General features: G+C 43.9%; 3 protein-coding genes across 20 annotated transcripts in view; all 3 read right to left on the bottom strand.

Moving 5' to 3' along the window:
• Window positions 1-5,457, bottom strand: part of LOC109894361 (disheveled-associated activator of morphogenesis 1) — an 82,251-nt gene extending 76,794 nt beyond the window's left edge. The window contains exon 1 of the mRNA XM_020487798.2: window positions 5,176-5,457. The gene's annotated coding sequence lies outside the window, so the exon portion shown is untranslated. The remainder of the gene's footprint in view (window positions 1-5,175) is intronic.
• A 9,922-nt stretch (window positions 5,458-15,379) lies between these two features.
• On the bottom strand, window positions 15,380-18,256 carry sdsl (serine dehydratase-like). Its single transcript, XM_020487796.2, has 7 exons — window positions 17,787-18,256; window positions 17,325-17,364; window positions 17,105-17,244; window positions 16,872-16,960; window positions 16,359-16,586; window positions 16,117-16,247; window positions 15,380-15,944 (listed from the first exon to the last, which is right to left on the bottom strand). The coding sequence occupies exons 1-7, from the start codon at window positions 17,937-17,939 to the stop codon at window positions 15,751-15,753; spliced, it is 975 nt and encodes a 324-aa protein (XP_020343385.1). The 5' UTR covers window positions 17,940-18,256; the 3' UTR covers window positions 15,380-15,750.
• Window positions 18,257-18,415: 159 nt separating this feature from the next.
• The window catches only part of LOC109894358 (apoptosis-stimulating of p53 protein 1), a 44,473-nt gene continuing 36,590 nt past the window's right edge, over window positions 18,416-26,298 (bottom strand). For 10 of the 18 annotated variants that reach the window (XM_020487792.2, XM_020487784.2, XM_020487786.2 and 7 more), the window contains 8 exons: window positions 23,587-23,669; window positions 22,816-23,245; window positions 21,805-22,574; window positions 21,411-21,551; window positions 21,036-21,169; window positions 20,697-20,863; window positions 20,217-20,416; window positions 18,416-19,775 (listed from right to left, as the gene is read on the bottom strand). In XM_020487792.2, the coding sequence (XP_020343381.1) occupies window positions 19,734-19,775; window positions 20,217-20,416; window positions 20,697-20,863; window positions 21,036-21,169; window positions 21,411-21,551; window positions 21,805-22,574; window positions 22,816-23,245; window positions 23,587-23,669 (1,967 nt within the window). In that variant the 3' untranslated portion in view covers window positions 18,416-19,733. The remainder of the gene's footprint in view (window positions 19,776-20,216; window positions 20,417-20,696; window positions 20,864-21,035; window positions 21,170-21,410; window positions 21,552-21,804; window positions 22,575-22,815; window positions 23,246-23,586; window positions 23,670-26,298) is intronic. The other 8 variants (XM_031828724.1, XM_031828725.1, XM_031828726.1 and 5 more) reach the window with 1 other exon arrangement.

Genomic DNA, 26,298 nt, shown 5'->3' with positions numbered 1-26,298 from the left:
CCAGAGTTAGGGGGAGCTGAGGCTCACTGTGGAAGTGGGGTGGGGTGACAGACAGACTGGCTGGCTGCGCCTCTGCCTGAGAATGAATAACACCAGGACACACCATTGTCCAGCCCCAATGAAGCACACAAGCAGAGAATGGGAAGTTGTTCAAACAGCTACACTGGACCATTGTTGAGCCTCACCGGACAGAGGGCTGGGCTCAATGGGTGGGGCAAGGCAGGCAGGCAGGGCAGGGCTACAGAGGCCTCTGGGATAGTCCCATCCACTTCATACTAGTCCTACGCAGAAAACTAAATGGTGCCCGATGCACCGACCGCACATGCTGGTGCTCCTTCTATCTGCCTAATTTTAATGTGGGTGGTACAAAGGGTGTTACCACCCACCAACCTTTAATGTCTGTCTTATGCTATGTCTGTCTCCACCACATGCAAATATGCAAGTCTAGAACACACACAAAGCAAAACACAAACACACACAATAAAGTCTAGCAGAGCATAGAGTACACTGGTAAATCATTCTCCAGAGCAGTTCACAGGCAAAGGCGGAAGCTGAGCGAGCACCGAAAGGAAAACAACTGGCTTGGTTTCACTGAGTGAGTTACCTCATTTATCCTCACCTCACCTGAGCAATGTTTTGACATAGCAACAAAACTATTCCAAAAACTAAATCATCATAACTAAATTAGGAGGAAAAAACAGTGCCAACCGGAACTGTGCCAAACGCTATATATATATATATATATTATATATATATATATATATTTCCGGAGGTAGCTCCTGCACACATTTAGTGGAAGAGCTTCAATGTTGCTCTTTTGAAAGGCTTTCCCAATTGCCATAGAGTTAGCTCAAGACCGGCACATGTTATGAACAACTAGACCTAGCCCAGTTAGAGGTGAATGCTCTACCTCATTTCTCTACCACCCATCTAGCTCATCTGTACTTCTCCTCAGACTGCATCTGCCACCACAGAGGTAGACTAGAGGTCAGTCATTCATTCATCACTTAAGTTCTATTAATATGTTTTAAATACTAATGATATTAATGACTCTTTACCCATACGTCATGGTGTCATTGTGCATGAATGAGTCTGGGACTGGGGCTGCTGTGAGCAGAGATTTAGATGAGTTCGAGGGGGGGTGGGAACATCACAGAGGAACGCAAACATCTCTCACAGAACTCCTCCTTGCTCGGTATTGGTTACTTGTAGTGGAAAGAAGTTCTGGTATCACATCTTGGCATAGCTGTGACATTCCCTCACGTTGAGATAGAATACCATAAACACTGTACTGTAGGAGCTATCAGTATGACCTCACTAGTTTTAATTTAAGGCTTCTGCTACTCCCACACTTCATGTCAGCGATTCCAGATCTCTCACTAATTGAGATAAATAAAATCCCCTTGTGGCTGTCTGCTGGATAACAAAACAGACACGCCAGACACGCACACAAAATGTGCATACACACACACCCACACAAGAGAGGGGGGGAGGGGGGGATTCCTATATGCTATTAGAGCCCCAGTCAGTCCCCCAGACAGGGGAATGCAGAGAGGTCAGTAGTAGGAACCTGCGATTCAGGGCTGGTGAACCAGGGGGAATGTCAGCCTGGGGGAGCAGCGTAGGCAGCCAGACAGGAACCCATCTAAACGGAATGGTCTGATGATGCCTGGAAGAGACTTGGGCTTCTGCCCGGTGCTCAGCGTGTTAAGTATCGGAGGTATTACTTATTAAAAAGGCTGAGAATCAAGTGCCGCACACAGACACAAAAACACACACAGAGAGAGGGGCCTGGTCTGGAATAGATGATTAACAGCACTGTAGTAATCTAAGTGATCGTGAGGCTGACTGAGACACGTGATTTGAGTCAGCCCTACAAAATACCCGTCATATTTCAGAACGAGAACAGGTTAGCACTGAGCTACTAGGTTTGTTGTCATTAGCATGACTTGGGCTTGATCGGAGGCCTCTGGGTAGCATGTAGACTATTTTGCGTATGATAGAACATTCAAGCCTATGCATGTCTAACATCACGGACGTCAGTGCATGGAGGCAACCAAGACATCACCCATCTTCTACATCATTACACACAGCAATTAGGGGTGGATTGCGCACAAAACGGTTCAGCAAACATTGGTTAAATCTTTTATTTTTAATGTCTCACCTGATGATAGGATTAGAGGGGCAAAACTGATGCATGTAAACAAGTTGTAATGTCCTCTAGGCCGTTTTTTAATCTAAATGAAATTTGATTTGTCACATGCTTCGTGAACAACAGGGGTGGACTAACAGTGAAATGCTTACTTCCACGATAAGAGGGATGCTGAGACTCTCACTTTAAAATCTATGTCAAACAAATACCAAATGGTAGCAAAGTTAAACCAATAACTACTTTTCATAACTTCCACAGAAAATTTGACAAAAATACATTTACTTGAACAGTGCAGATCTAAAGAACAGACAGAATGACGGTTTGTGCCCTCATTCTGCGACCAAACATGCATTTCAAAGTGAAAAATCTGAGTCTCAGCATCCCTCTGTTACTGTGGAATTGCCTGTATGTCCCTCACTGCTACTCTGACCCCAAGGGAAGAATATAGAATACAAATGATGGACAGTTTCCTAACAACAATATATCATTGAGAGAAACTTGTTTGCTTGTTGATGGTAAAACTTAAAGAGCCGAGACTCTCGGTCTGAACATTAACACGCGTCGCTTGCCGTACAGTTTTGGAAACATAAGGATCTTATCTTTCAAATTGGGGGAAATACATTTTGAAAAAACAAAAAGGTTCAATAGATACACACCTTTATAGGGTTAGGGTTCCCACACGGCCATATTTCCATGTTATACAGCGCTTGTTTACGGAAAACAGACAGAAGACAGAGTGGACTACCTGTGCTAATTAGCTATCTGCGTTTCTGAACACCTGTGAGTAAACGGAAGACAGACGTCACAAACATGTCACTGAAAAATATTGTCACAGCCATATTAAAACTGGTCAAAACAGTGTGGATTAAATGTGTATTTTGCATTTGTGTAATAATTTTGATATGAACTCAAAGTCAAGGGGGCGGCAGGGTAGCCTAGTGGTTAGAGTGTTGGACTAGTAACTGAAAGGTTGCAAGTTCAAATCCCCGAGCTGACAAATCCCACAATCTGTCATTCTGCCCCTGAACAGGCAGTTAACCCAGAGTTCCTAGGCTGTTATTGAAAATAAGAATTTGTTCTTAACTGACTTGCCTAGTTAAAAAAAAGGGAAAGGGATTTATGTTTCTAGCACTGCAATTGAGAATCGATTCAAGTTCAGATGGAGTATTTTGCTGTTTTGGCTTCCAGAGCCAATTCGCCCTTTAAACAGAACATGTAAGATCCTTGCACGGAGTAAATTTAGGCTCCTTTAGTCAAATATTGGGATAGGAATGACATATACCATACAGTATTAACAAAAGTATGCGGACACCCCTTCAAATTAGTGGATTCGGCTTTTTCAGCCACACCCATTGCTGACAGATGTATAAAAACGAGCACACCGCCATGCAATCTCCATAGACAAACATTGGCAGTAGAATAGCCTTACTGAAGAGCTCAGTGGCTTTCAACATGGCACCATCATAGGATGCCACCTTTCCAAGTCAGTTCATCAAATGTCTGCCCTGTTAGATCTGCCCCGGTCAACTGTAAGTGCTGTTATTGTGAAGGGACAATGTCTATGAGCAGCCTCGAAGTGGAAGGCCACACAAGCTCACAGTACAGGACCGCCGATTGCTGAAGCGTGTAAAAATCATCTGTCTTTGGTTGTAACACTCACTACAGAGTACCAAACTGCCTTTGGAAAAAACATCAGCACAATAACTGTTTGTCGCGAGCTTCATGAAATGGGTTTCCATGGCCGAGCAGCTGCACACAAGCTTAACATCACCATGTGCAATGCCAAGCTGGAGTGGTGTAAAGCTGGCGTCCATTGGACTCTGGAGCAGTCCATTGGACTCTGGAGCAGTCCATTGGACACGTTCCCATCTTGCACTCTGACAGACAAATCTGGGTTTGGGGGATGCCAGGAGACCGCTACCTGCCTTAATGTATAGTGCCAACTGTAAAGTTTGGTGGAGGAGGAATAACGGTCCGGGATGTTTTTCATGGTTTGAGCTAGGCCCCTTAGTTTCAGTGAAGGGAAATCTTAACACTACATCATACAATGACCTTCTAGACGACTCTGTGCTTCCAACTATGTGGCAACAGTTTGGGGAAGGCCATTTCCCGTTTCAGCATGACAAGTTCAAAGTGAGGTCCATACAAAAAAAAAAATATTCTTTCGAGATTGGTGTGGAAGAACTTGACTGGCTTAGAACCCTGACCTCAACCTCATCAAACACCTTTGGGATGAATTGGAACTTCGGCTGTGAGCCAGGCCTAATTGCCCAACTTCACTCATGCTCTTGTGGCTGAACAGAAGCAAGTCCCCGCAGCAATGTTCAAACATCTAATGGAAAGCCTTCTTAGAAGAGTGGAGGCTGTTAAAGCAGCAAAGAGGGGTACCAACTCCATATTAATGCCCATGATTTGGGAATGAGATGTCCTATGAGCATGTGTCCACATACTTTTGGTGATGTAGTGTAGCTTCTAACTGACGTTCAAGGGAAATGACATGCATAGGCAAATTACAGTTGGAGTAGATATCTAACTTGTTCCCAATCTCGATCATTCACACTATAATCACACCGTAGGCCTAATTTAAAAAATTACAACAGATCAAAGCATTCACTTGTATAGGCCTACTATAGTTGCATTGCATGCGAACACCAGTTCCAGAGATATAACACCGGCTTCTTCGCCACAAGCCCGCATAAATACACGAACTGATACAAAAGACACACGACACTTGAAACCGCGTAAAGACATTCTTCACATACCGAGGTAATCAAATCGCCTTTACTGTGCAGTTTTGCATCCAAAATGTGGCGGCGGTTCACATAGATCTTTCATTTGCAATCGAATTTGCATGTTTTATCCCTTCGTCCCACCCATCTAGCTGATCCTCCGTGATCGGGTCTCATCTGTGTCGATCTGTTGCCGTAAATATGTAAAAAATGTCTCTGGAATATATTTGTATGTGGGTGGAAAAAAATACACCACCGTCATCGTGCTAGTTATCTAATATCGATTTAGCTTACCTTGTAAACAAATCCATAATTGAAGCAGTTCGATCGGTGCTTTATGGTTGTGTATTCCCCTTTAACACAATAATCATAGGGCTGTTGCAGGTGACATCATCCCTTTTGGCCGGTGTCAGCACAGGCCATTGTGTAAGCACAGAGTCTAAACCCAAAGGCTCAAGATCGCGAGGCTTCCGGGAACGCTTGTGAAGCAGACCAAGCAGGTCAGGTAGGGGTTTTAGGATTGAGAAGTTAGAGAAGTGAACAATTCTTCTTTAGATGTTAATTTTCTCGAATTTTAAAGGCACAATCTAGATTCGAGCCAATATCTTATCTAGTTGGACATGTTATTACTCCAACCTCGTGAAAGTGACAAACTGACACGTTTACATTTTTGTCAAAACAACTTTATATCGAATGAGTGCCTTTGCACATGCGCAGTTCGGTGCAAAACGACCCGTTAGACCGAAGACGTGTTTCTGCGCATAACTTCAGCCAGCCAACGTCACCATGACATCGCCTACAAGCGTGATCTGGTATTTCTAATGGAGAAGCTCTTTCTGCTGTACTTGTCTTTGGTACTGTCTTTGGTGTCAGCGCTCACGGACCAACGATTAATTACAAAGCTCATGTTTTCATGGGAAATGTCGTTCCAGAGGAATGGTGCGCCGCTACCACGTGGTGAAAAAAAGCAGATGTGTAAATTGTTGATTGAGAGCCTAGATTACAAGACAATGTGACAAATCAACATGACATCTTCATCTGACAGGCATATATCTGGTATAGAATATAATAGAATTATAGTGTAATGACCCTGGGTTTATAAGCGCGGAAATCGTCCCTGCCGCACGAGCATGCTTTTGCGGCACAGTCGACAGCGCGCCGGACCTCGGGCTCGAAGGTCGAGGGTTCGAGACCTGCTCCCTGCTGTTTCATTACAATATATTTAAGCAATAAGGCCCGAGGAGGTGTGGTATATGGCCAATATACCATGGCTAAGGGCTGTTCTTAGGTACGACGCAACACGTGTATACCATAAACCCCAAAGGCGTGTATACCATAAACCCCAAAGGTGCTTTAATGCTATTATAAACTGGTTACCAACATACTTAGAGCAGTAAAAATAAATGTTGTGTCATACCCGTGGTATACTTAAGCAATAAGGCACGAGGTGGTGTGGTATATGGCCAATATACCACGGCTAAGGGCTGTTCTTAGGCACAATACAACGCTTATATACTATCACTAGCCACTTTAAACAATTACACTTTTATATGTTTACATACCCTACATTACTCATCTCATATGTATATACTGTACTCCATACCATCTACTGCATCTTGCCTATGCCGTTCTGTACCATCACTCATTCATATATTTTTATGTACATATTCTTCATCTCTTTACACTTGTGTGTATAAGGTAGTTGTTGTGAAATTATTAGGTTAGATTACTCGTTGGTTATTACTGCATTGTCGGAACTAGAAGCAAAAGCATTTCGCTACACTCGCATTAACATCTGCTAACCATGTGTATGTGACAAATTAAATTTGAATTGATTTGATTTGCTATTATAAACTGGTTAACAATATACTTAGAGCAGTAAAAATAAATGTTTTGTCGTACCCGTGGTATACTTAAGCAATAAGGCACGAGGGGGTGTGGTATATGGCCAATATACCACAGCTAAGGGCTGTTCTTAGGCACAGCCCTTAGCCATGATATATTGACCATATACCACAAAGCCCCGAGGTGCCTTATTGTTATTATAAACTGGTTACCAACGTAATTAGAGCAGTAAAAATAAATGTTTTGTCATGCCCGTGGTATACGGTCTGATATACCACGTCTGTCAGCCAATCAGCATTCAGGGCTCGAACCACCCAGTTTATAAAATAAAATAGAATACATCTAGATGTAGCTAGTGGCTACAGTTAATAAAGTGAGGTAATTAAAAGGTGATGTGAAAAGTCTTCGAAACCCTCTTATGCATGGAGAACTATGTCAAAGTTGAGTTTCAAGTTTTGCAGCGCTGATGGGAGCTATTGGGGAAGGGTAACGTGATTTATTTAGCCAAAAACAGGACACAGACAGAATTACAGGGTATTGTAGGAATACTGTTGGAATGAGAACTGTGTGGCAGAATTACAATCATGACAGTAGCTGGTTGTGCATGCGGAGCAGGATTAGGGTCAATTTTGGAATACAGCAATTTACTACTGATTTTAGACCTAAATGTTTTTTTGCTCCTTTTATGTAAGGATGAGTGGGCTAAATTGAGCCACCCTTGTTTATAGGAAACCATACACAAAATGTATAATTTGACCAAATATTTAGGAAGAGGTCATCATTTCATGGAGCCTGTGAATGATGAAACCACATGGAAAAAGTGGTAAGCATATTGGGTTATTTCAACAAGTCAAATTAATTTATTGTGTTCAAATCAGATTACATTTTATTTGTCACATGCGCCCGAATACAACAGGTGTAGTAGACCTTACCGTGTATTGCTTACTTACAAGCCCTTAACCAACAATGCTGTTTTAAGAGAAAAAAAATTGAGTTATAAAAAATATTTACTAAATTTAAAAAAGTAAAAAATAAAGAACAACATTAATATAACAATAACGTGGCTATATACAGAAATCTACAAAAAACGAAACAGTACCGTGTGGCGACAAACACACACACGGAAACAAACACCCACAAACCAACAGTGAAACCCAGGCTACCTAAGTATGATTCTCAATCAGAGACAACTAACGACACCTGCCTCTGATTGAGAACCATTACTAGGCCGAAACAGAAACCAAACATAGAAAAACAAACATAGACTGCCCACCCCAACTCATGCCCTGACCATACTAAATAAAGACAAAACAAAGGAAATAAAGGTCAGAACGTGACAGTATCCCCCCCCCCCCCAAAGGTGCGGACTCTGGCCGCAAAACCGGAAAAAAAGGGGAGGGTCTGGGTGGGCCTCTGTCCGCGGTGGCGGCTCTGGCGCGGGACGTGGACCCCACTTCACCACAGTTTTTGTCCGCCTCCTCAACCGCCCCCGTGGCCTCTTATGAGCGGCGACCCTTGCCGCCGACCTCCGACTGGGGACCCTAGCAATGGGTCTGAAATGGACGGGAGATTTCGTTAGCGCCGGACGTACGGGAGATTCCGGCAGCGCCGGACGGACGGGAGACTCCGGCAGCGACGGACAGAAGGGAGACTCTGGCAGCTCCGGAGTGAAGGGTGATTCTGGCTAAATACTAAATAAAGACAAAACAAAGGAAATAAAGGTCAGAACGTGACAATGCCAAATCTTTTCATTCTCCTGAGAGGGAATAGGTGTTTTTGTGCCCTCTTCACGACTGCCTTGGTGTGTTTGGACCATGATAGTTTGTTGGTGGTGTGTACACCAAGGAACTTGAAGCTCTCAACCTGCTCCACTACTGCCCTGTCGATGAGAATGTGGGCGTGCTCAGCCCTCCTTTTCCTGTTGTCCACGATCATCTCCTTTGTCTTGATCACGTTGAGGGAGAGGTTGTTGTCCTGGCACCACACTTCCAGGTCTCTGACCTTCCTATAAGCTGCCTCGTTGTTGATCAGGCCTACCATCGTTGTGTCATCGGCAAACTTAATGATGGTGTTGGAGTCATGCTTGGGCACCCAGTCATGGGTGAACAGAGTACAGGAGGGGACTAAGAATGCAGCCCTGAGGGGCCCCGTGTTGAAGATTAGCGTGGCAGATGTGTTGTTGCCTACTCTTACCACCTAGGGGCAGCCCTTCAAGAAGTCCAGGATCTGGTTGCAGTGGGAGGTCTTCAGTCCCAGGGTCCTTAGGTTAGTGATGAGCTTTGAGGGCACAATGGTGTTGAATGCTGAGCTGTTGTCAATGAACAGCATTCTCACATAGGTGTTGCTTTTGTCCATGTGGGAAAGGGCAGTGTTGAGTGCAATAGAGATTGCGTCATCTGTGGATTTGCTGGGGTGGTATGCAAATTGGAATGGGTCTAGGGTTTCTGGGATGATGGTGTTGATGTGAGCCATAACCAGCCTTTCAATGCACTTCATGGCTACAGACGTGAGTACTACGGGGTCGGTAGTCAGGTTACCTTGGTGTTCTTGGGCACGGGGACTATGGTGGTCTGCTTGAAACAGTATTACAGACTCGTCCAGGGACTGGTTGAAAATGTCAGTGAAGACACTTTCCAGTTGGTCAGCACATGCTTGGAGTATACGTCCTGGCAATCCTTCTGGCCCTGCGGCCTTGTGAATGTTGACCTGTTTAAAGGTCTTAATCACATCGGCTACGGCAGCACGATCACACAACCGCCTGGAACAACTGATGCTCTCATGCATGCTTCAGTGTTGCTTGCCTCGAAGCATAGAAGTAATTTAGCTCATCTGGTAGGCTTGTGTCACAGGGCAGCTCACGGCTGGGCTTCCCTTTGTAGTCCATAATAGTTTAGAAGCCATGCCAAGTAGTAGGATTCAATCTTAGTCCTGTATTTACGCTTTGCCTGTTTGATGGTTCGTCTGAGGGCATAGCGGGATTTCTTATACGCGTCCGGGTTAGAGTCCCACTCCTTGAAAGCGGCAGCTCTACCCTTTAACTCTGTGCGGATGTTACCTGTAATCCATGGCTTCTGGTTGGGGTATTACGTACGGTTACTGTGGGGACAACGTCATCGACGCACTTATTGATGAAGCCTGTTACTGATGTGGTAAACTCCTCAATGCCATCGTATGAGTCCAGTCTGTGCTAGCAAAACATGCCTGTATCTTAGCATCTGCGTCATCTGACCACTTCCGTATTAAGCTAGTCACACATGTAACATGCTGGTAGAAATTAGGTAAAACGGATTCAAGTTTTCTCTGCATTAAACTCCCCGGCCACTAGGAGCGCCGCCTCTGGATGAGCATTTTCTTGTTTGTTTATGGCTTTATACAGCTCGTTGCCAGCATCGGTTTGTAGTGGTAAATAGACAGCTATGAAAAAATATAGATGATAACTATCTTAGTAAATAGTGTGGTATACAGCTTATCATGAGATAATCTACCTCAGGCGAGCATAACCTCGAGACTTCCTTAATATTTGATTTTGTTATTGACAAATAGACACAGACCGCCACCCCTTGTCTTACTGGAGGCACCTGTTCTATCTTGCTGATGCACGGAAAATCCATCCAGCTGTATGTTATCCATGTCATCATTCTGCCACGACTCGGTGAAACATAAGATATTACAGTTTTTAATGTGCTGTTGGTAGGATAGTCTTGAACGAAGTTCATCCAGTTTATTCTCTAATGATTGCACAATGGCCAATAGGACGGATGGTAGAGGCGGGTTTGCTCACTCGCCAATGAATTCTCACAAGGAACCCGGACCTGTGTCCCCTGTATCGGCATCTTCTCTTAATGTGAATGACGAGGATTTGGGCCTGGTCGGATATCTGGAGTAAATCCTTCGCATCCGACTCATTAAAGAAAAATCTTTGTCCAGTTCGAGGTGAGTAATCGCTGTTCTGATATCCAGAAGCTTTTTCGGTAATAAGAGACGGTGGCAGAAACATTATGTACAAAATAAGTTATAAACAACCTGAAAAAACACAAAGTAGCAGAATTGGTTAGGAGCCCATAAAACGGCAGCCATCTCCTCCGGCACCCATCTCCTTCGGCACCATTCTTATGCATTCTTAGCAGTTTCATGATGCTTGTATCTAAAACCAAAGTAGATCACTTACCCTGTTCCGTGGCTCAATTTACACCATACCCGGGGTAAATTGTGCCAAGAGGACACTTTTTTGGACATGCTTCATTTTCAAAACTGTAATGTTTACATGAATTCTGATTGTTTCCAGGGATACACATTATCCTGAAATATACACTACTGGTCAAAAATCGACGTCACCGGTCTTCTAGCCATCATCAATCTATTTTTCATGTTCCATTTGTTTTGTCTGGATGTCGCATTCACCTGGTTTTAATTCCCTAATTACATGTTGTATATGTTCCCTCTGTTTCCCCCATGTCCTTGTTGGGAATTGTTTTTTGTAAGTACGTGTGCTTTATGTGACTGGTGCAATACGGGTTTTGTTGCCCATGTGTTTTGTTATTTTTGTATCCCGGTAGTTATGTAGATTAAACGGCTCCGGCTATTTACCAAGCTCTGCTCTCCTGCGTTTGACTTCCATGCCACCAGTTACGCACTCCTGACACCACCCTTTACCTTGAATACAGCTTTGCACACGCTTGGCATTCTCTCAACCAGCTTCATGAGGTAGTCACCTGGAATGCATTTCAATTAACAGGTGTGCCTTGTTAAAAGTACATTTGTGGAATTTCTTTCCTTCTTAATGTGTTTCAGCCAATCAGTTGAGTTGTGACAAAGTGGAGGGGGGGGGAGTAACAGAACATAGCACTATTTGGTAAAAGACCAAGTCCAAGAACAGCTCGAATAAGCAAAGAGTAACAACAGTCCATCATTACTGTAAGACATGAAAGTCAGTCAATACGGAACATTTCAAGAACTTTGAAAGTTTCTTCAACTGCAGTCGCAAAAACCATCAAGTGCTATGATGAAACTGGCTCTCATGAGGACTGCCACAGGAATGGAAGACCCAGATTTACCTCTGCTGCAAAGTACAAGTTCATTAGAGCCTCAGAAATTGCAGCCCAAATAAATGCTTCACAGTTCAAGTAACAGACACATCTCAACATCAACTGTTCAGAGAAGACTGTGTGAATCAGGCCTTCGTGGTCAAATTGCTACAAAGAAACCACTACTAAAGGACACCAATAAGAGGAAGAGACTTGTTTGGGCCAAGAAACACGAGCAATGGACAATCGACCCGTGGAAATGTGTTCTTTGGTCTGGAGTCCAAATTGGAGATTTTTGATTCCAATCACCGTGTCTTTGTGAGACGTGGTGTGGGTGAACGGATGATCTCCGCATGTGTATTTCCCACCGTAAAGCATGGAGGAGGAGGTGTTATGGTGTGGGGGTGCTTTTCTGCTGACAATGTCTGTGATTTATTTAGAATTCAAGGCACACTTAACCAGCATGTCTACCACAGCATTCTGCAGAGATACGCCATTCCATCTGGTTTGCACTTAGTGGGACTGTCATTTGTTTTTCAACAGGACAATTACCCAACACACCTCCAGGCTGTGTAAGGGCTATTTTACCAAAAAGGAGAGTGATGGAGTGCTGCATCAGATGACCTGGCTTCCACAATCCCCCAACCTCAACGAAATTGAGATGGTTTGGGATTGAGATGGTCAGACCGCAGAGTGAAGGAAAAGCAGCCAACAAGTGCTCAGCATATGTGGGAACTCCTTCAAGACTGTAGGAAAACCATTCAAGGTGAAGCTGGTTGCGAGAATGCCAAGCGTGTGCAAAGCTGTCGTCAAGGCAAAGGGTGGCTGTTTGAAGAATCTCAAATATAAAATATATTTTGACTTGTTAAAAATATATTTTTGGTTACTACATGATTCCATATGTGTTAATTCATAGTTTTGATGTCTTCACTATTATTCCACTATGTAGAAAATAGTAAAAATAAAGAAAAACCCTTGAATGATTGGGTGTTCTGTAGCGTATGTAGATATCTTTTTTATAAAGAATAGATAATTCCCTTGATGGAGTGATGATGAATGTAAAAATGGCTCAACTGCAAGTGTTGGTTCAGGAGGTTTTTTTTTGGGGGGGGGGGGGGGGGGGGTCGAGGTTCTGTTCTGCTCACCCTTCCAAGAGCCAGAGCCAGTGAAGGTAGGGAGGCATGCAGGCATAAAGCATAGGGTGACGTCAGGGGCTGGTTGGTCTGCTTTATGTACGAAGGGTAGCACTTCCAAAAGTTGGCCTGGGAGTATTGCGTAAATATTTAAATTGTCCGGGCCTGCTTATTGTACCCTGCTCAGGGGCTAATAGAGGCATGTAGCTGTAGTGTACAGTCAGTACAGCACAGTAAAACTGCTCCAGGGATAAGCACCCTGTACAGACTGACTGGTCTTTGTTGTCAGGCAGGGCAGGCATGACTGTAGAGTTCAAACTAAGGTTCCTGTCTCTGTTCTCTACTTATTCCTGGATTTCTTAATTTTTTTCTCTTTCTGTTCTCTTCACAGGTCTGTTCTGTTCTCTCTCTGACTTAGCTGTACTGTAACTCAACCAGAGTCATTTGTGATGATTCGGTCACTTTCATTTGCCTCACCTAAAGGTCAAAGATGTAGACTTGTTGACTTCATAGTGATCTTTTGATTAAATTCCTGATACCAATACATTTGTTAGGAGGACTGCCCACCTCTGTTAAGCAAAGCCAACCAGACAAGGCCTCTACAACTTCACTGTGGAAATGTGAGAGCTAGGAGCTCTTCATAAGGCCGATAGAACATACAGCAAGTGAAACAAATGTTTATTTTACAAAGTTTTGATTTCCAGCACTTGATTTATAGTTTTAAACCAAAGGAAAAACCCATCAAGCCTTGCCTACACACTTACATCTAAACATCAAAGGTTGTGATTGATGGAGGATTAATGATTGGTTCAGTACCCGCCCCATCAGTGGCTCTGAGCTTGGCGCTCCTACCTGCACACAAAGAACATGATGGATAATATGTCATGCTTTGTTTAAAAATGACTGGGATGAATAAAGTTGGGACTGCAACACTATTTCCATAAACTAGTCTACTGTATTATAGACCTAGCGAACAGAACAAAGAAACATTCTTTAGCAGACAGGCAAACTATGCAGCTCTTTGCTCCCGCTCTTAAATCTTTCATATCTCAAACATACATGTATTTCATCCACGCTAAACATTACTAAGACATTTGTGTATTTTCACTTAAAAGGCTACACGTGTGATAGTTTTCAATGAAAACTGCTTACAGCGTTACTTCCTTTAACTACATTACAGTAAAGAAAGAAGTTAGTATGCCAATGTCTATACCTAATATTGTACCAGCCTGTACTTTCCTTGTCTGGAAGGCATCATCATTGATAGCTGAGGCTGCTTCTCAAGTGGCACCTTATTCTTTATATAGTGCACTACTTTTGGCCATAAAAATAATACACTATTTAGGGAATAGGGTGTAATTTGGGATACAACCTCAACGAATATGAGGGAAGATGTCCTCTTAAGGGAGGTGGGGAATCAATCCTCTAATGTCTCTGATCTGGTCTCAGATTATCCTTTAAGACTCCATCCCCTGGCGGAGGGATAATAGACTATGAAAATAGTCATTAAAAAGCATTTCAGAGAAATGAAAGCTTAATCACATCTTCATAGTGGATCTCAATGACTGTCATTTACAACATATCAGTGTCCAAAAAGAGGAAAAGCACCTTACTTTATTTTATTACTTTTTTTAAACGAAATGTTTTACTATAATCTTGAATTGTTATAGTCATGCTGGGAAATCATACTTAAATTTGTAAATCAACTCTCTTCCTGGAAAGGCCTGGTAGAACTGTGACTGACCTAGTGCCTTGGTGAACTGCTTCATAAGTGTGAGGTAAACCTGTCACATTCAATAAACTCACATAAGCAATGGTGCTATTCCATTCTGTGGTGCTTCTTATGACCCTGTAGCTTGGGAGATGGTGTCTAACTCACAGACATTGTGTCCCACAGTTATGTCAAGTTGTCTGGATGCCCTTTGGGTGGTGGACCATTCTTGGTACACACGAGAAACTGTTGAGCGTGAAAAACCCAGTAGCTTTGCAGTTTTTGACACACTCAAACCAGTGCGCCTGGCACCTACTACCATACCCAGTTCAAAGGCACTGAAATATTTTGTCTTGCCCATTCACCCTCTGTAAGGCACACACACAATCTATGTCTCAATTGTCTCAAGGCTTAAAAATCCTTCTTTAACCTGTCTCTGCTTTTTCATTACTATTTTAGATGATTATATGATAGATTTTGAGGCTTCTACTGATATCTGTTAAACATAGCCACATTGGGTTAAGACTGTCTCATCAACCATGTCAGCTTAAACAAAATAGTAGCCTAAATGTATATCAAATAAACAATGGAATACCAGAAAATACATGCTTATAGCCGATAGAAACAGAATGATGTCAGAAGTTAAGCAACGGTTGTCTTCTTAATATAGCCTACCAAGTCCACTGGTCTTTTGGTTGGAATTCTCAACAAGGAGTACCACCTGCTGGTAACAAATAGTAACTGCATTTGAACAAAGCATTAAATGTACAGATAATAACCACTACTGAATTGTATATCAGATTTTATTCTATGAGACATAAAAGGTTGTCAGAGATTTTCCAAATGTGACACTGATTGCAAAGCAGGGAAATTAGAGGCAGCATTAGTCAACATTGTGAAAATGTATACAACAGGGTGAGAAGCTGCAATAAAAAAACAATTACGAATCGGTCCTCATAACCTTTCATTAAAACAGTGGAGCCATGACCTGCTGGTGGAAATCCAATAGCCTCGTCCATACTGTATGTGCTGTAGCCAAATATTTTATTGTTTGATCAACTATGGGACTTGGCTATAGGCCCTGGTCAAAAATAGTGAACTATATAGAGAATAGGGTGACATTTGAGACTCAGCCTAGGAGCTCCATGTTCTGTGTTCATCTGTTGAGGACCTTCCTGAGATGTTCCAGCTGTGCCTGGTTGATGCTGCTCCCTCCACAGACAATCATGACTAGGGGTCCTGCTAGGGGAACAGGCAGCCGACCCTCACCCTGCAGTCTCTGGATGACACCACAGTACACAGCCGCTAACGCAGCCCCACAGGCCAGCTCCACCAGCACACGCTCCTCGTCTGGACGGACACACACACACACATATCGTTTTAGTCGTAGTTGTAACAGTAGTTTCTTTTAGGATATAACTATACATCAAATAAAGCAGAGTAATGTATGGAGATGTATTGAACATTTAAAACAATTCTAGAATGCGCCATCTGACAACAGCGGTGTCTGGTATAACCTCACCCAGGAAGGTCTCCACTGCTTGCAAGGCCTGCTGGTCAGTGACCAGCTCTGATATGATGTTCATGTTGCCCTCCTTAATGTACTCAAAGGCCTGGCTGCACACCGTCTTCGAACCCAGACACTTGGCCTCACTGGCAATGCAACCATCATGCCAGATCATTACAATGGAATAGAGTAGAAAAGATTTGAATATAACATAAAACTAAATGAATATCTCAGTGTAATCTCTGTTCTCTTCTCACCTAGTGATGTCAGGGAGGGTGACTATCTTGCCAGCCTTTACTGCTGCGTTAAAACAGTCTGCTCCCTCAGTCTCCATGCAGATGATGGGCACACTGGCCCAGCCCACTTCCTTCATGCCCTCCACCACCCCACAGAGCAGCCCTCCTCCCCCCACAGATAAAACTACAGCCCCAGGCTTGGATGGAAGAGAGGCCTTGATCTCTCTCACAATACTGGCATGGCCTTGCCTGGGGGAGAATCAAATCAAATCATATTTAATGTGTAATTTCCAAACAAATGTGTCACCATACACTTTACACAAAATAGAAAGGGGGAAAAATTAGACAAACAAGAAGAAAAGGGGTGGGGAAACTGTCCATTCAAAAGAAAAGGCAACAGCAACTCCTAATAGGAGAAGAATGGTGTTAATTGAACAGAATCTGAACCATTATTTGTGATCTAAGTCGGTCATTCTAGAAGTCATGCCCCTTACAGGCTCATTTAAGGTTGGTGTGACTGGAGTATCTTCTCACCAGAGCAGAGGATGGTCAAAGGGTGGGACATAGGTCAGGCCATCAGTCTGGGTCAGACGCAGGGCTTCATCATTGGCATCATCCCACACCTGAACAGGAAAAATGAGACAGACAAATGGCAACAAACACCTGGGGGAACAGAGTAGCCTACAAAGTCCACAAGTAAATCAGTCTTTGGTTATAAGGCTGGAAAAAACTAGAGAGGAGAGGTGGTCACTAATTGGCGGGATTACCTTGCCGACTACTCTGACCGTGGCTCCCTGGTCCTTTAGCTTCTCCCTAATCAGCTCAGGAGAGGATGAAGGCACAATGATAGTTGCTGGAATGTTTAGTTTGCGTGCCACATAGGCTGTGGCCATCCCAGCGTTGCCACCTGAACACAACATAAAGATATTGTCATATTGGGGAATGTTTGGATCACTTGGAAATATTATTATATAAATCGTCTACTACCTGAAGAGCAAACAACTCCTTTGGACTCTGGTCCTGCAATCTAGAAATTTAAAAAAGTATAATGCCATTGATCAGATGTGTATTTTTTAAAATTCAAACTAGGAAAGTGTTATTTATATATTGAAACGTTGCTCTGTTCTTATCATCATGAACTCAAGGAAGCATTAAATAAAAATGTATCTGGTAAACACTAGGAGGTGTTATCGCACAAGTGTTTGAGCAGTACTAAATAAACCTGAAACAAACTCTTTATAATAATGGCGGATACTTTCCATGATGAGCAGAATTTCAAAGGTTTGTGCGTGAGGTTGTTTGTTTCCAGTATGTAGGCTGATAACATGGGTAAAACAATAGACTAATCTTTGAAATGTTACTAAATCTCTATTCTACGTATAGTTGTCATTAGATGTTATGTAAATTGGATTTACGATAATTTTACTTCAACCCTTTGAACATGCCTACCTTTTGGCATAGGTGTCCGATACCACGGATTTTGAATGAACCGGATGGTTGGGAACTTTCCATTTTTAAATACACTTCGGTCCCCGTCCGTTTTGACATGTCTATGCTCTCCAAAAACGGGCTATTTATGTGAAAGGCTTTTGGGCTTGCCATGAGGGCTCAGGATAACAACGTTGGAAGTATTCGATGTCCCCTTGAATGACAGTGCGTAAATTGCGTATGTGCAAATCCAGGTTTTCTTTTCTCGCCAATGTGCCCAATCCACAGAGAGACGCAATGTACCGCTGTCAATTAAAATTGCAATTCCGTTGCGGATGACAAGACAATAATAGTCAAGAAGTAGGCTACTGTAGAACAATATTCCGTTTGTAGTCGTAGGCGGTGCAACTTTGTGACAAGATGGCTTGCTGCGACAATCAGTACATGATTTATCCCTGACCTTTGCATAAACTGCCATATCTATCCGTTAATGTTTAGCTTTCAAAGGAGGTGGGATAGATCATAAATTAATCGACACGCCCCCTGTTATTAACTCTTGTTTGGTAGACTGTATGAAAACTGCAGCCAATGTAAGCAAGCATTGTGCATAGCATAGTGAGACGTTATTACTATAACAACATACAACATTCTATGTTACATTTTTTTTTACTCCCATTCAAGGGAAATAATTATTTATTGTGTACATTTAAATTTTTTGCAGCATATTGATTGGTGTTTGTTTTGTATGTCACATAACCTCCATACAGTAGACTGTAATACACAACCAGTATATCAAGCCAGCGTCGGTCAACAGGTAGGCTATACTCAGTGATGAAATTGTGTATCAATTTGCATGATGGCTATTAAATAGACAACAACCAACCTGAAACAAAAATAGGGAAAATAGCACAATGTAGAAACTTCTGCCTAAATTGAACTCAATATGAATACAAACGCCAAAGAGAGATCCTAACTATAGACCTCCTGTTTGGGTGATAAAGCATTTATATACTGTAGGCCTATGCGTGTTTGATGAGCTTAGTTTCAATTCACACTCATCGTTAGCTTCATAGTTATTATATCTGTATAAGAAAATACTGCACCTCTCACTTTCCTATCCCAGCACTACCTCTTCCCCTCATTCCTTCAGAACGAACACATTTTGGTTCGCAAAAATAAAACCAATATTGTATGACTGTTTTAAACATTCCACATCTCTTTCAGTAGCTTTAACCAGCCTTCAGAGTCGTTCAATAACACCTGCTGTCACATTTCATCCTGTCCATTTCTCATCTCGTAAAAACATTGTCTTATCTCTCGCTTTCTTTCCTCCACTGAAACCCTGGAGATTTGCCTTGCTGGGTAACTGTCCATCTTCATCTAACAGCACTTAGTTCAAACCCACATTCACTAACCCATGACTGCCTCTGTCCTGTCCTCTGCTCCCTTCTCTGAGATTATCACATTCAAGTCCTTACTCGACTGACACACAGGAGAAAAACACTGAGTGAGAGAGGGAAATGGGAAGCCCAGTCCCAGAGTATTCTCTGAATGAGGGGTGGTGGCAAAACAATAAGTAAAAATGGTGCTTCATTGCTTCATGAACCAATGAGAAAAAGTCAGCTTAGTCAGGGAGAAAAGCGAAACCTTAAATGCAGACAGGGATCTATGGATGGTGTATGCTGGCTCTTCTTCCTACTTGGTAAGTGACCACCAATATCGAGCCTGTCTGTCCGTCCGTCCGTCCGTCCATCTGTCTGTCTCTCTCTGTCTGTCTGTCTGTCCAGATATAGGCCACTCTATCCATGCCCTGGCCCTTGTCCTTTGTTCTGGGGTGGCACAGACTGACACAGAGAGAGGGCACTGTCCAGGCGCTGCCACTGTCTGCAAGTCTAGTCAGCTCCAGCTCTGAGCCCAGTCCCAGCACAACAACGTGCACTATCTTCTCAGCAACGTGTGTCATCTTCTCTATGCCAGAGAACGTTGTCTAGGCTTGATCCTTGGATACAACTGTAAGAAGAAGAAGAAAACGTTATTGTTCATATTAAGGAATATTCAGCTTATACAGGCATAGGATTTATTTCCAAATATTTTGAGATGCCACTTCTGTCATTGGGTGAAAGCTCCTAATCAATTTCAACTAACATTTAATTAACATGTAATTTCAAACAAGATTGGGGATATCTTATACATAGTATATAAGCATAAATACACCACATTAATCACATAATTAAAGGATCTCTATGATATTAACATCCTGATGATTCATATTAACATCCTGGTGATTCATATTAACATCCTGGGGATTCATATTAACATCCTGGGGATTCATATTAACATCCTGGGGATTCATATTAACATCCTGGGGATTCATATTAACATCTTGGGGATTCATATTAACATCCTGGTGATTTAGACCATAGTTGTATCCATCATGGTGGCTGGCCTTACCCCTAGCAGGTTGCGTGGCACGTATCCCTCCTTGTCATGTAGTCTGGCCCACCACCATTCTGTCTCAGCGTCGTCCCTGCGGCTCAGAGTGGTAATGGCGTCTCCCTCGTGGAAGGACAGCTCGTCTGAGCTCTGGGCCTCGTAGTCCCACAGCCCGTACACTGACCCTTTATTCATCACACCCAGCTTCTCCTGCACCCCTGGGGGTGGATAGAGGGGAAGAGGGTCACTTCACAGTTCACATGGAAAAACTATTGAACCTTCCTGACACAAAACCATGGCCCTGTCTAGAAAACCCTGGCCAAACAATAACGTTGGAACTTCACCTAGCCTTCAGATAGGTTAGGTGGAGCTTTCACCATATTGCTTATACCTATCCAATTTTACATATCCTAGCACGAGTTCCTAGTGTGTAGGGTGTAGGGGCTATGGGTTGTTTGTGTTCAGGTGCCATATGTCTCTCTATATAACACCACTCACCGTAGAGGAACTGGGAACACTGTGTGTATCCATCCTCCATCTCCTCACACTTATCAGCCGCTGTCTCCACGTCACTTATGGTGGTGGCAAAGATGGCCGCCCCTGACTCCACCAGCATCTTACAGAGATGTACACTGTTACAGGAGGCTGCACAGTGTAGTGGGGTCCTGGATATATGACGGACACAAAAGGAGGATGTTCATGGAGACATTGTGTAGTCTTGACCATTTGAAATACAGGTGAGCAAAGCAAAGGTGAAAGAAATAGAAAATATCAAGTGAAAGAGGAAGGTAAAGAGAAATGTTCACAGCAGGGTTTAAACAGTGTATATGTCCTCACCATCCATCGCTGTCAGCAGCGTTGACGTTGACCCCAAAGTCGAGCAGGAACTTGACGATGTGGTGATGTCCAGCACATACAGCGTTGTGCAGGGGGGTGATGCCCTCGTCATTGGCTGTGCTGGGATTCTCAACCTGCATGGTGAAAGGGTCAATCAATCACATTTATTTCATGATTAGATTAAATAATCATGATAAAGACTTTTTTACATTAACAGTTGTCACAAAAGCCGTTAAAATGTTTAAAGGTAGGTGATTTAGATGTCAGTTTGAAATCCCTCACATGCTGACAGTCTATGGAATGTAAAATGAGAAGACTCAACACAGTTCATTTATCTTCTGGGATAATAGTTTGAATTGAAGAGCGTATGATTACTTCATAGATGATCCTTTGCACCAGGTCAAACTCTCCCTCCAGAGAGGCGTCCAGTAGCAGGGCCAGGGGGTTGAACTTGACCCGCAGCCCGTGGCCTGTCCGCTCTGACTCAGGCTTCTTCAGGTTAGTCCTCTTGATCTGCTGAGACAGAGAAAGGGGAGTTACTCTCTACCTAATGTCATGACTAAGGCAGAGAGTTTTTCCTGTGAAGAAAGTGAAGTCTGCAACTCTGATGGCAACTCGAACACAGAGTTACAGTCATCACTTTCTTTTTTTTCAAGGAGTTTTTGCTTACCGTGTGACCTGACCAGGAGAAACTCTCAACCCTATGAATTATGACTTACAAAAAGGAAGCATGCTGTTACATTGTGGAGCTGTAGCTCCGCAGGCTTACCTTAGGCAGTGCCGGGGGTGTGACAGTCCGGGGAGAGGTGTCTTTCTGCTGGGGGGACGAGGCCTCAGGGATGGGCCTTGGAGTTGAGGTGGTGCTGGTGGTGGTAAGACCAGGTTGGTTGTTGTTGTTGTTGTCTTCCTTGCTGGGCTGGGGGGTGGGCAAGCAGGGAATGGCCTCACTGGGTGGGGGTGTCCTCTGCTGCTGATTTTCATTGGAGTCAGAGGAAGGGGACAGGCGATGGTCTGAATTGGGACCCTCTGCTGCAGTGACCACAAGGGAGGCTGTCTCCATCAGGTTCCCATTAGCAGTGTTGATGTTGTCCATGTCAGGACATCCCAGGACACCACCCATGAAGACAGGCTGATAGAACGGAGTGTTGTTGCTGCCCTCCATGCCTCCGGCCAGGGTGTTGAAGCGCTGGTACAGGAGCTTCTGGATGTTGGGTCCGGTGGGGCCCTCTGGCTCTGTGATGGAGCTGCGTTTCTTCAGCGGGCGCGGCGCGTTGGTCAACCGCCGGCGCAGGACCTCCAGGTCGGCATCGCTCTGGTAACGCAGTGGGGAGTGGGCCACGGGGGTCAGCTTGGTGGGGCTCAGGGGCCGCGGGATGTTCTCCACACTGGGAGGGGGTAGGAGTCTACCCTCTATGGTGTCCCCTTCCCTGTCCACCATGTCCTCTCCACCCCCCAGGCCTCCTCCTGGGGACAGTGCCCCATGTTGGAAGGGCACAGGGGAGGGAGAGGTGCTGGAGGGAAGCACTGGTTTCCCATACACTACAAACAAAAGGAGATAAAGACATTATTATAGGACCATACCGATTGAGGCCCAACAGGAAAGTCAAGCGTTATCTGGAATCAAATGGGTTTGCACTTTTGGGACTATTACATTGGTCCTACTGTGCCAGACAAGCTCAATCAAGTGCAGATTCATTATTTGAAGGAAATTAAATACTATTAGAACCCAGGTCTGACTGACTCTTTACAAAATATCATGTTAATCTATTGAGGGGTTTACCTGCTTTGACAGCAGATCTGCCTCCTAGTGTGTAGCTCTTGGCTGCAGGCTGCTGCAGGTACATGTGGTAGATGGAGGAGGAGTTCATGGTGGCTGGGCCCTTCCTGGGGGACTGAGGCCTGGAGGAGGACCTGTCTGGGACGTAGGGCCTCACAGCCACAGCCAACGGGGGGTCAGGCCTCTCTCCCTGGCCCGGCTGGGGTGTGGGGCTGGGGGGGACAGAGATGCGCTGCTGGATTTGCTGGGAGGAGGAACCAGGAGGTGCAGGGGTTGGGGCTGAGCGCTGCCAGGCTAAGGTGGCAGGGGCAGACCTGGGCAGGGAGCTGGTAGAGCAGACTATAGACGGGTGACCAGTAGGTGCAGGGTAAGTGCCATAGATGGGTGGTGGTTTGGACACGGATCCTCCTGGTAGCTTACTGGAGTCAAGGCTCTGTGGAAGGAAATAGAGTGAACCAGTTAGATAGACGTCCATGTAGGACAGTAGGAAGGAGAGAGTCCAAGGAATGTGCGAAAGAGCAAAAAGTAAATGGCTGCGCCTCAATAGTCTAAAGTGGATTCTCTACTTGTGTCCTCTCCTTCGTCCTTATTGATCTGAAAAAACAGGGTCTGTGAAAACAAAATGGTGGAGAATGCCTACTAGGAATTTGCTTTTCATGGTTAGTTATAGAATAACAGTGCAGGTCAAGGAGAGGAGATGATGACAGGAAGCTACTTTAGCTATTGAGAGGTACTCAATGACCGTAGTAGTGGGAGGTGAAGTAGGGATCTCACCTGGTCTGGGCTGGTTTTCCTCCAATCTGAAGGTTGGCGTGAGGAGACACTTTTACTCAGGGTGGGCCACACTGCATCATTGGCTACAGAAGGGGTAGAGAAGAGAGGGATTGAGTGAGAAAGGCAAGAGATAAAAGAGGGGGGGGGGAGACAGCAAGACCCGGTAGTCTGTGTATCAGTATAAAGGTTGGGGAAGATGGGCTGTGGTATTCTAGTTGTCTTGAGAAGTGATCGATAGAATGTTGACGTAGTCTAAATGAGCAACTGAAAGTACAGTTACACACACACACACACACAACACTGTATTTGAAGAACTAGTACTTGAGGCTAATACGTTTCCATTTCTAGATCATGTTGCTCTCTTTGCCTTGTGTCTCATACTAATCTCGGTTAACCCAGAACTAAAGTCTTGCATAGTTGGTCAGATGCTCGATTAAGTTCTGGGCCCATATGTGTTAAGAGAAGAGGATAGGAACCGGAACGAAGAGCTCCACCCTCTCTCTTTGCAAGTTAGAGTCCAAATGTTGCCTCCCCTTCCAAAATTCGAAAAATGCTAACACCTGCGAAATCACAATTTGCCCACAGCACCGGGAACTAATGCTGCTCGTTATCCCACGCATCCCATTGTATCATGACATATCTCCAGTACCGTTTATGTCGTCTGTCCACTAGAGATTAGTCTCATACAGACTGGCACAGTACAGGAACAGGGTGACCTCCATACCTATATTGCAGGACAGACTGACCTGAGGGACACAGTGTCAGTTCTAATAACAAGGAGTATGTGCTGTGTGTATTTTAGTCCCCGTTTCTGATCCGGTTTAGATCAGGTTAAAGGGATTAGAGAATGTCTATCACTCCAAGAGGATCTCTCTCTCACTCCCTCTCTTCTCTCGCTCAGCTCTCCTGGAGACATAGTCTGTCTGGAGGTAAACTATTCCCTGCATCCTGTCTGTCTGCCTGCCAGGCTTCCTATTAAACCTGTTGCAGTGTCTGTGCCAGCAAAGCCACTGCTACTCTCCCTTTCAAACATTACAACTGCCCGGTCCTATTAAAGGTGAGCACTAGAGGCGCTACATCATCTAAGGCTGAGCCTGAAATGGCAATGTCTATCACATTGGCTACATGGTGCCAATATAGAGCACTAGTTTTGACCAGGGCCCACATAGAGCTCTGGTCAAATAAAGTGGACAATATAGGGAATAGGGTGCCATTTCTGACGCAGCACAAGTCCATCAAAGAGGACACATCATGCCTCTCTCTACATGAGTCCCGTTTGAATTGTACATTCATAGAGGTGGACAACTATGCATCAATAACCTGTTCTCGAACGTCATAGATCTATTTTTGTCCATACAAATAAACCATGTAGCCTATCCATTTCCCATTATTCAATCGAGGTCATTTAGACTGACCGTGGTATTTTTGGCTACAAATATTCACACAATAACATTCAATTCCAATATAAATAAATTGATTTTCTAGGCGGGAAAGGAATGGGACCTCATAGTAGGCCTACAGAAGATGAACACAATAGTTACATAATGATTCAACCTGTAGCTACATATTTTATGTAAGGAGGGAAGGCAAGGCTGTGGCATTAGTTTTAGGTAGATGTTATAACTATATACATGCATGTACACTACCGGTCAAAAGTTTTAGAACACCTACTCTTCAAGGGTTTTTCTTTAATTTGACTATTTTCTACATTGTAGAATAATAGTGAAGACATCAAAATGATGAAATAACACATATGGAATCAGGTAGTAACCCAAAAAGTGTTAAACAAATCTAAATATATTTTATATTTGAGATTCTTCAAATAGCCACCCTTTGCCTTGATGACAGCTTTGCACACACTTGGCATTCTCTCAACCAGCTTCATGAGGTAGTCACCTGGAATGCATTTCAATTAACAGGTGTCCCTTGTTAAAAGTACATTTGTGGAATTTCTTTCCTTCTTAATGCGATTGAGCCAGTCAGTTGTGTTGTGACAGGGTATACAGGGGTATACAGAAAATAGCCCTATTTGGTAAACGTCCAAGTCCATATTATGGCAAGAACAGCTCAAATAAGCAAAGAGTAACAACAGTCCATCATTACTTTAAGACATGAAAGTCAGTCAATACGGAACATTTCAAGAACTTTTAAAGTTTCTTCAACTGCAGTCGCAAAAACCATCAAGCGCTATGATGAAACTGGCTCTCATGAGGTCCGCCACAGGAAAGGAAGACCCAGAGTTGCCTCTGCTGCAGAGGATAAGATCATTAAAGTTACCAGCCTCAGAAATTGCAGCCCAAATAAATGCTTCACAGAGCTCAAGTAACCGGCAACTGTTCAGATGAGACTGTGTGAATCAGGCCTTCGACCAGGCCTTGGTCGAATTGCTGCAAAGAAACTACTACTAAAGGACACCAATAATAAGAAGAGACTTGCTTGGGCCAATGGAAACTTGTCCTTTGGTCTGGAGTCCAAATTGGAGATTTTTTGGAGTCTCACAAAGACCGCTGTGTCTTTGTGAGACACGGTGTGGGTGGACCGATGACCTCCGCATGAGTTTACAACCGTAAAGTATGGAGGAGGAGGTGTTATGGTGTGGGGTGCTTTGCTGGTGACACTGTCTGTGATTTATTTAGAACTCAAGACTCACTTAACCAGCATGGCTACCACAGCATTCTGAACACGCCATCCCATCTGGTTTGGGCTTAGTGA

This window comes from Oncorhynchus kisutch, linkage group LG7 (assembly GCF_002021735.2).
Source record: "Oncorhynchus kisutch isolate 150728-3 linkage group LG7, Okis_V2, whole genome shotgun sequence".
Lineage (NCBI taxonomy): Eukaryota > Metazoa > Chordata > Actinopteri > Salmoniformes > Salmonidae > Oncorhynchus > Oncorhynchus kisutch.
Note: the sequence above shows the minus strand (reverse complement) of the source record. Positions and strands in the feature narration are given on the sequence as shown.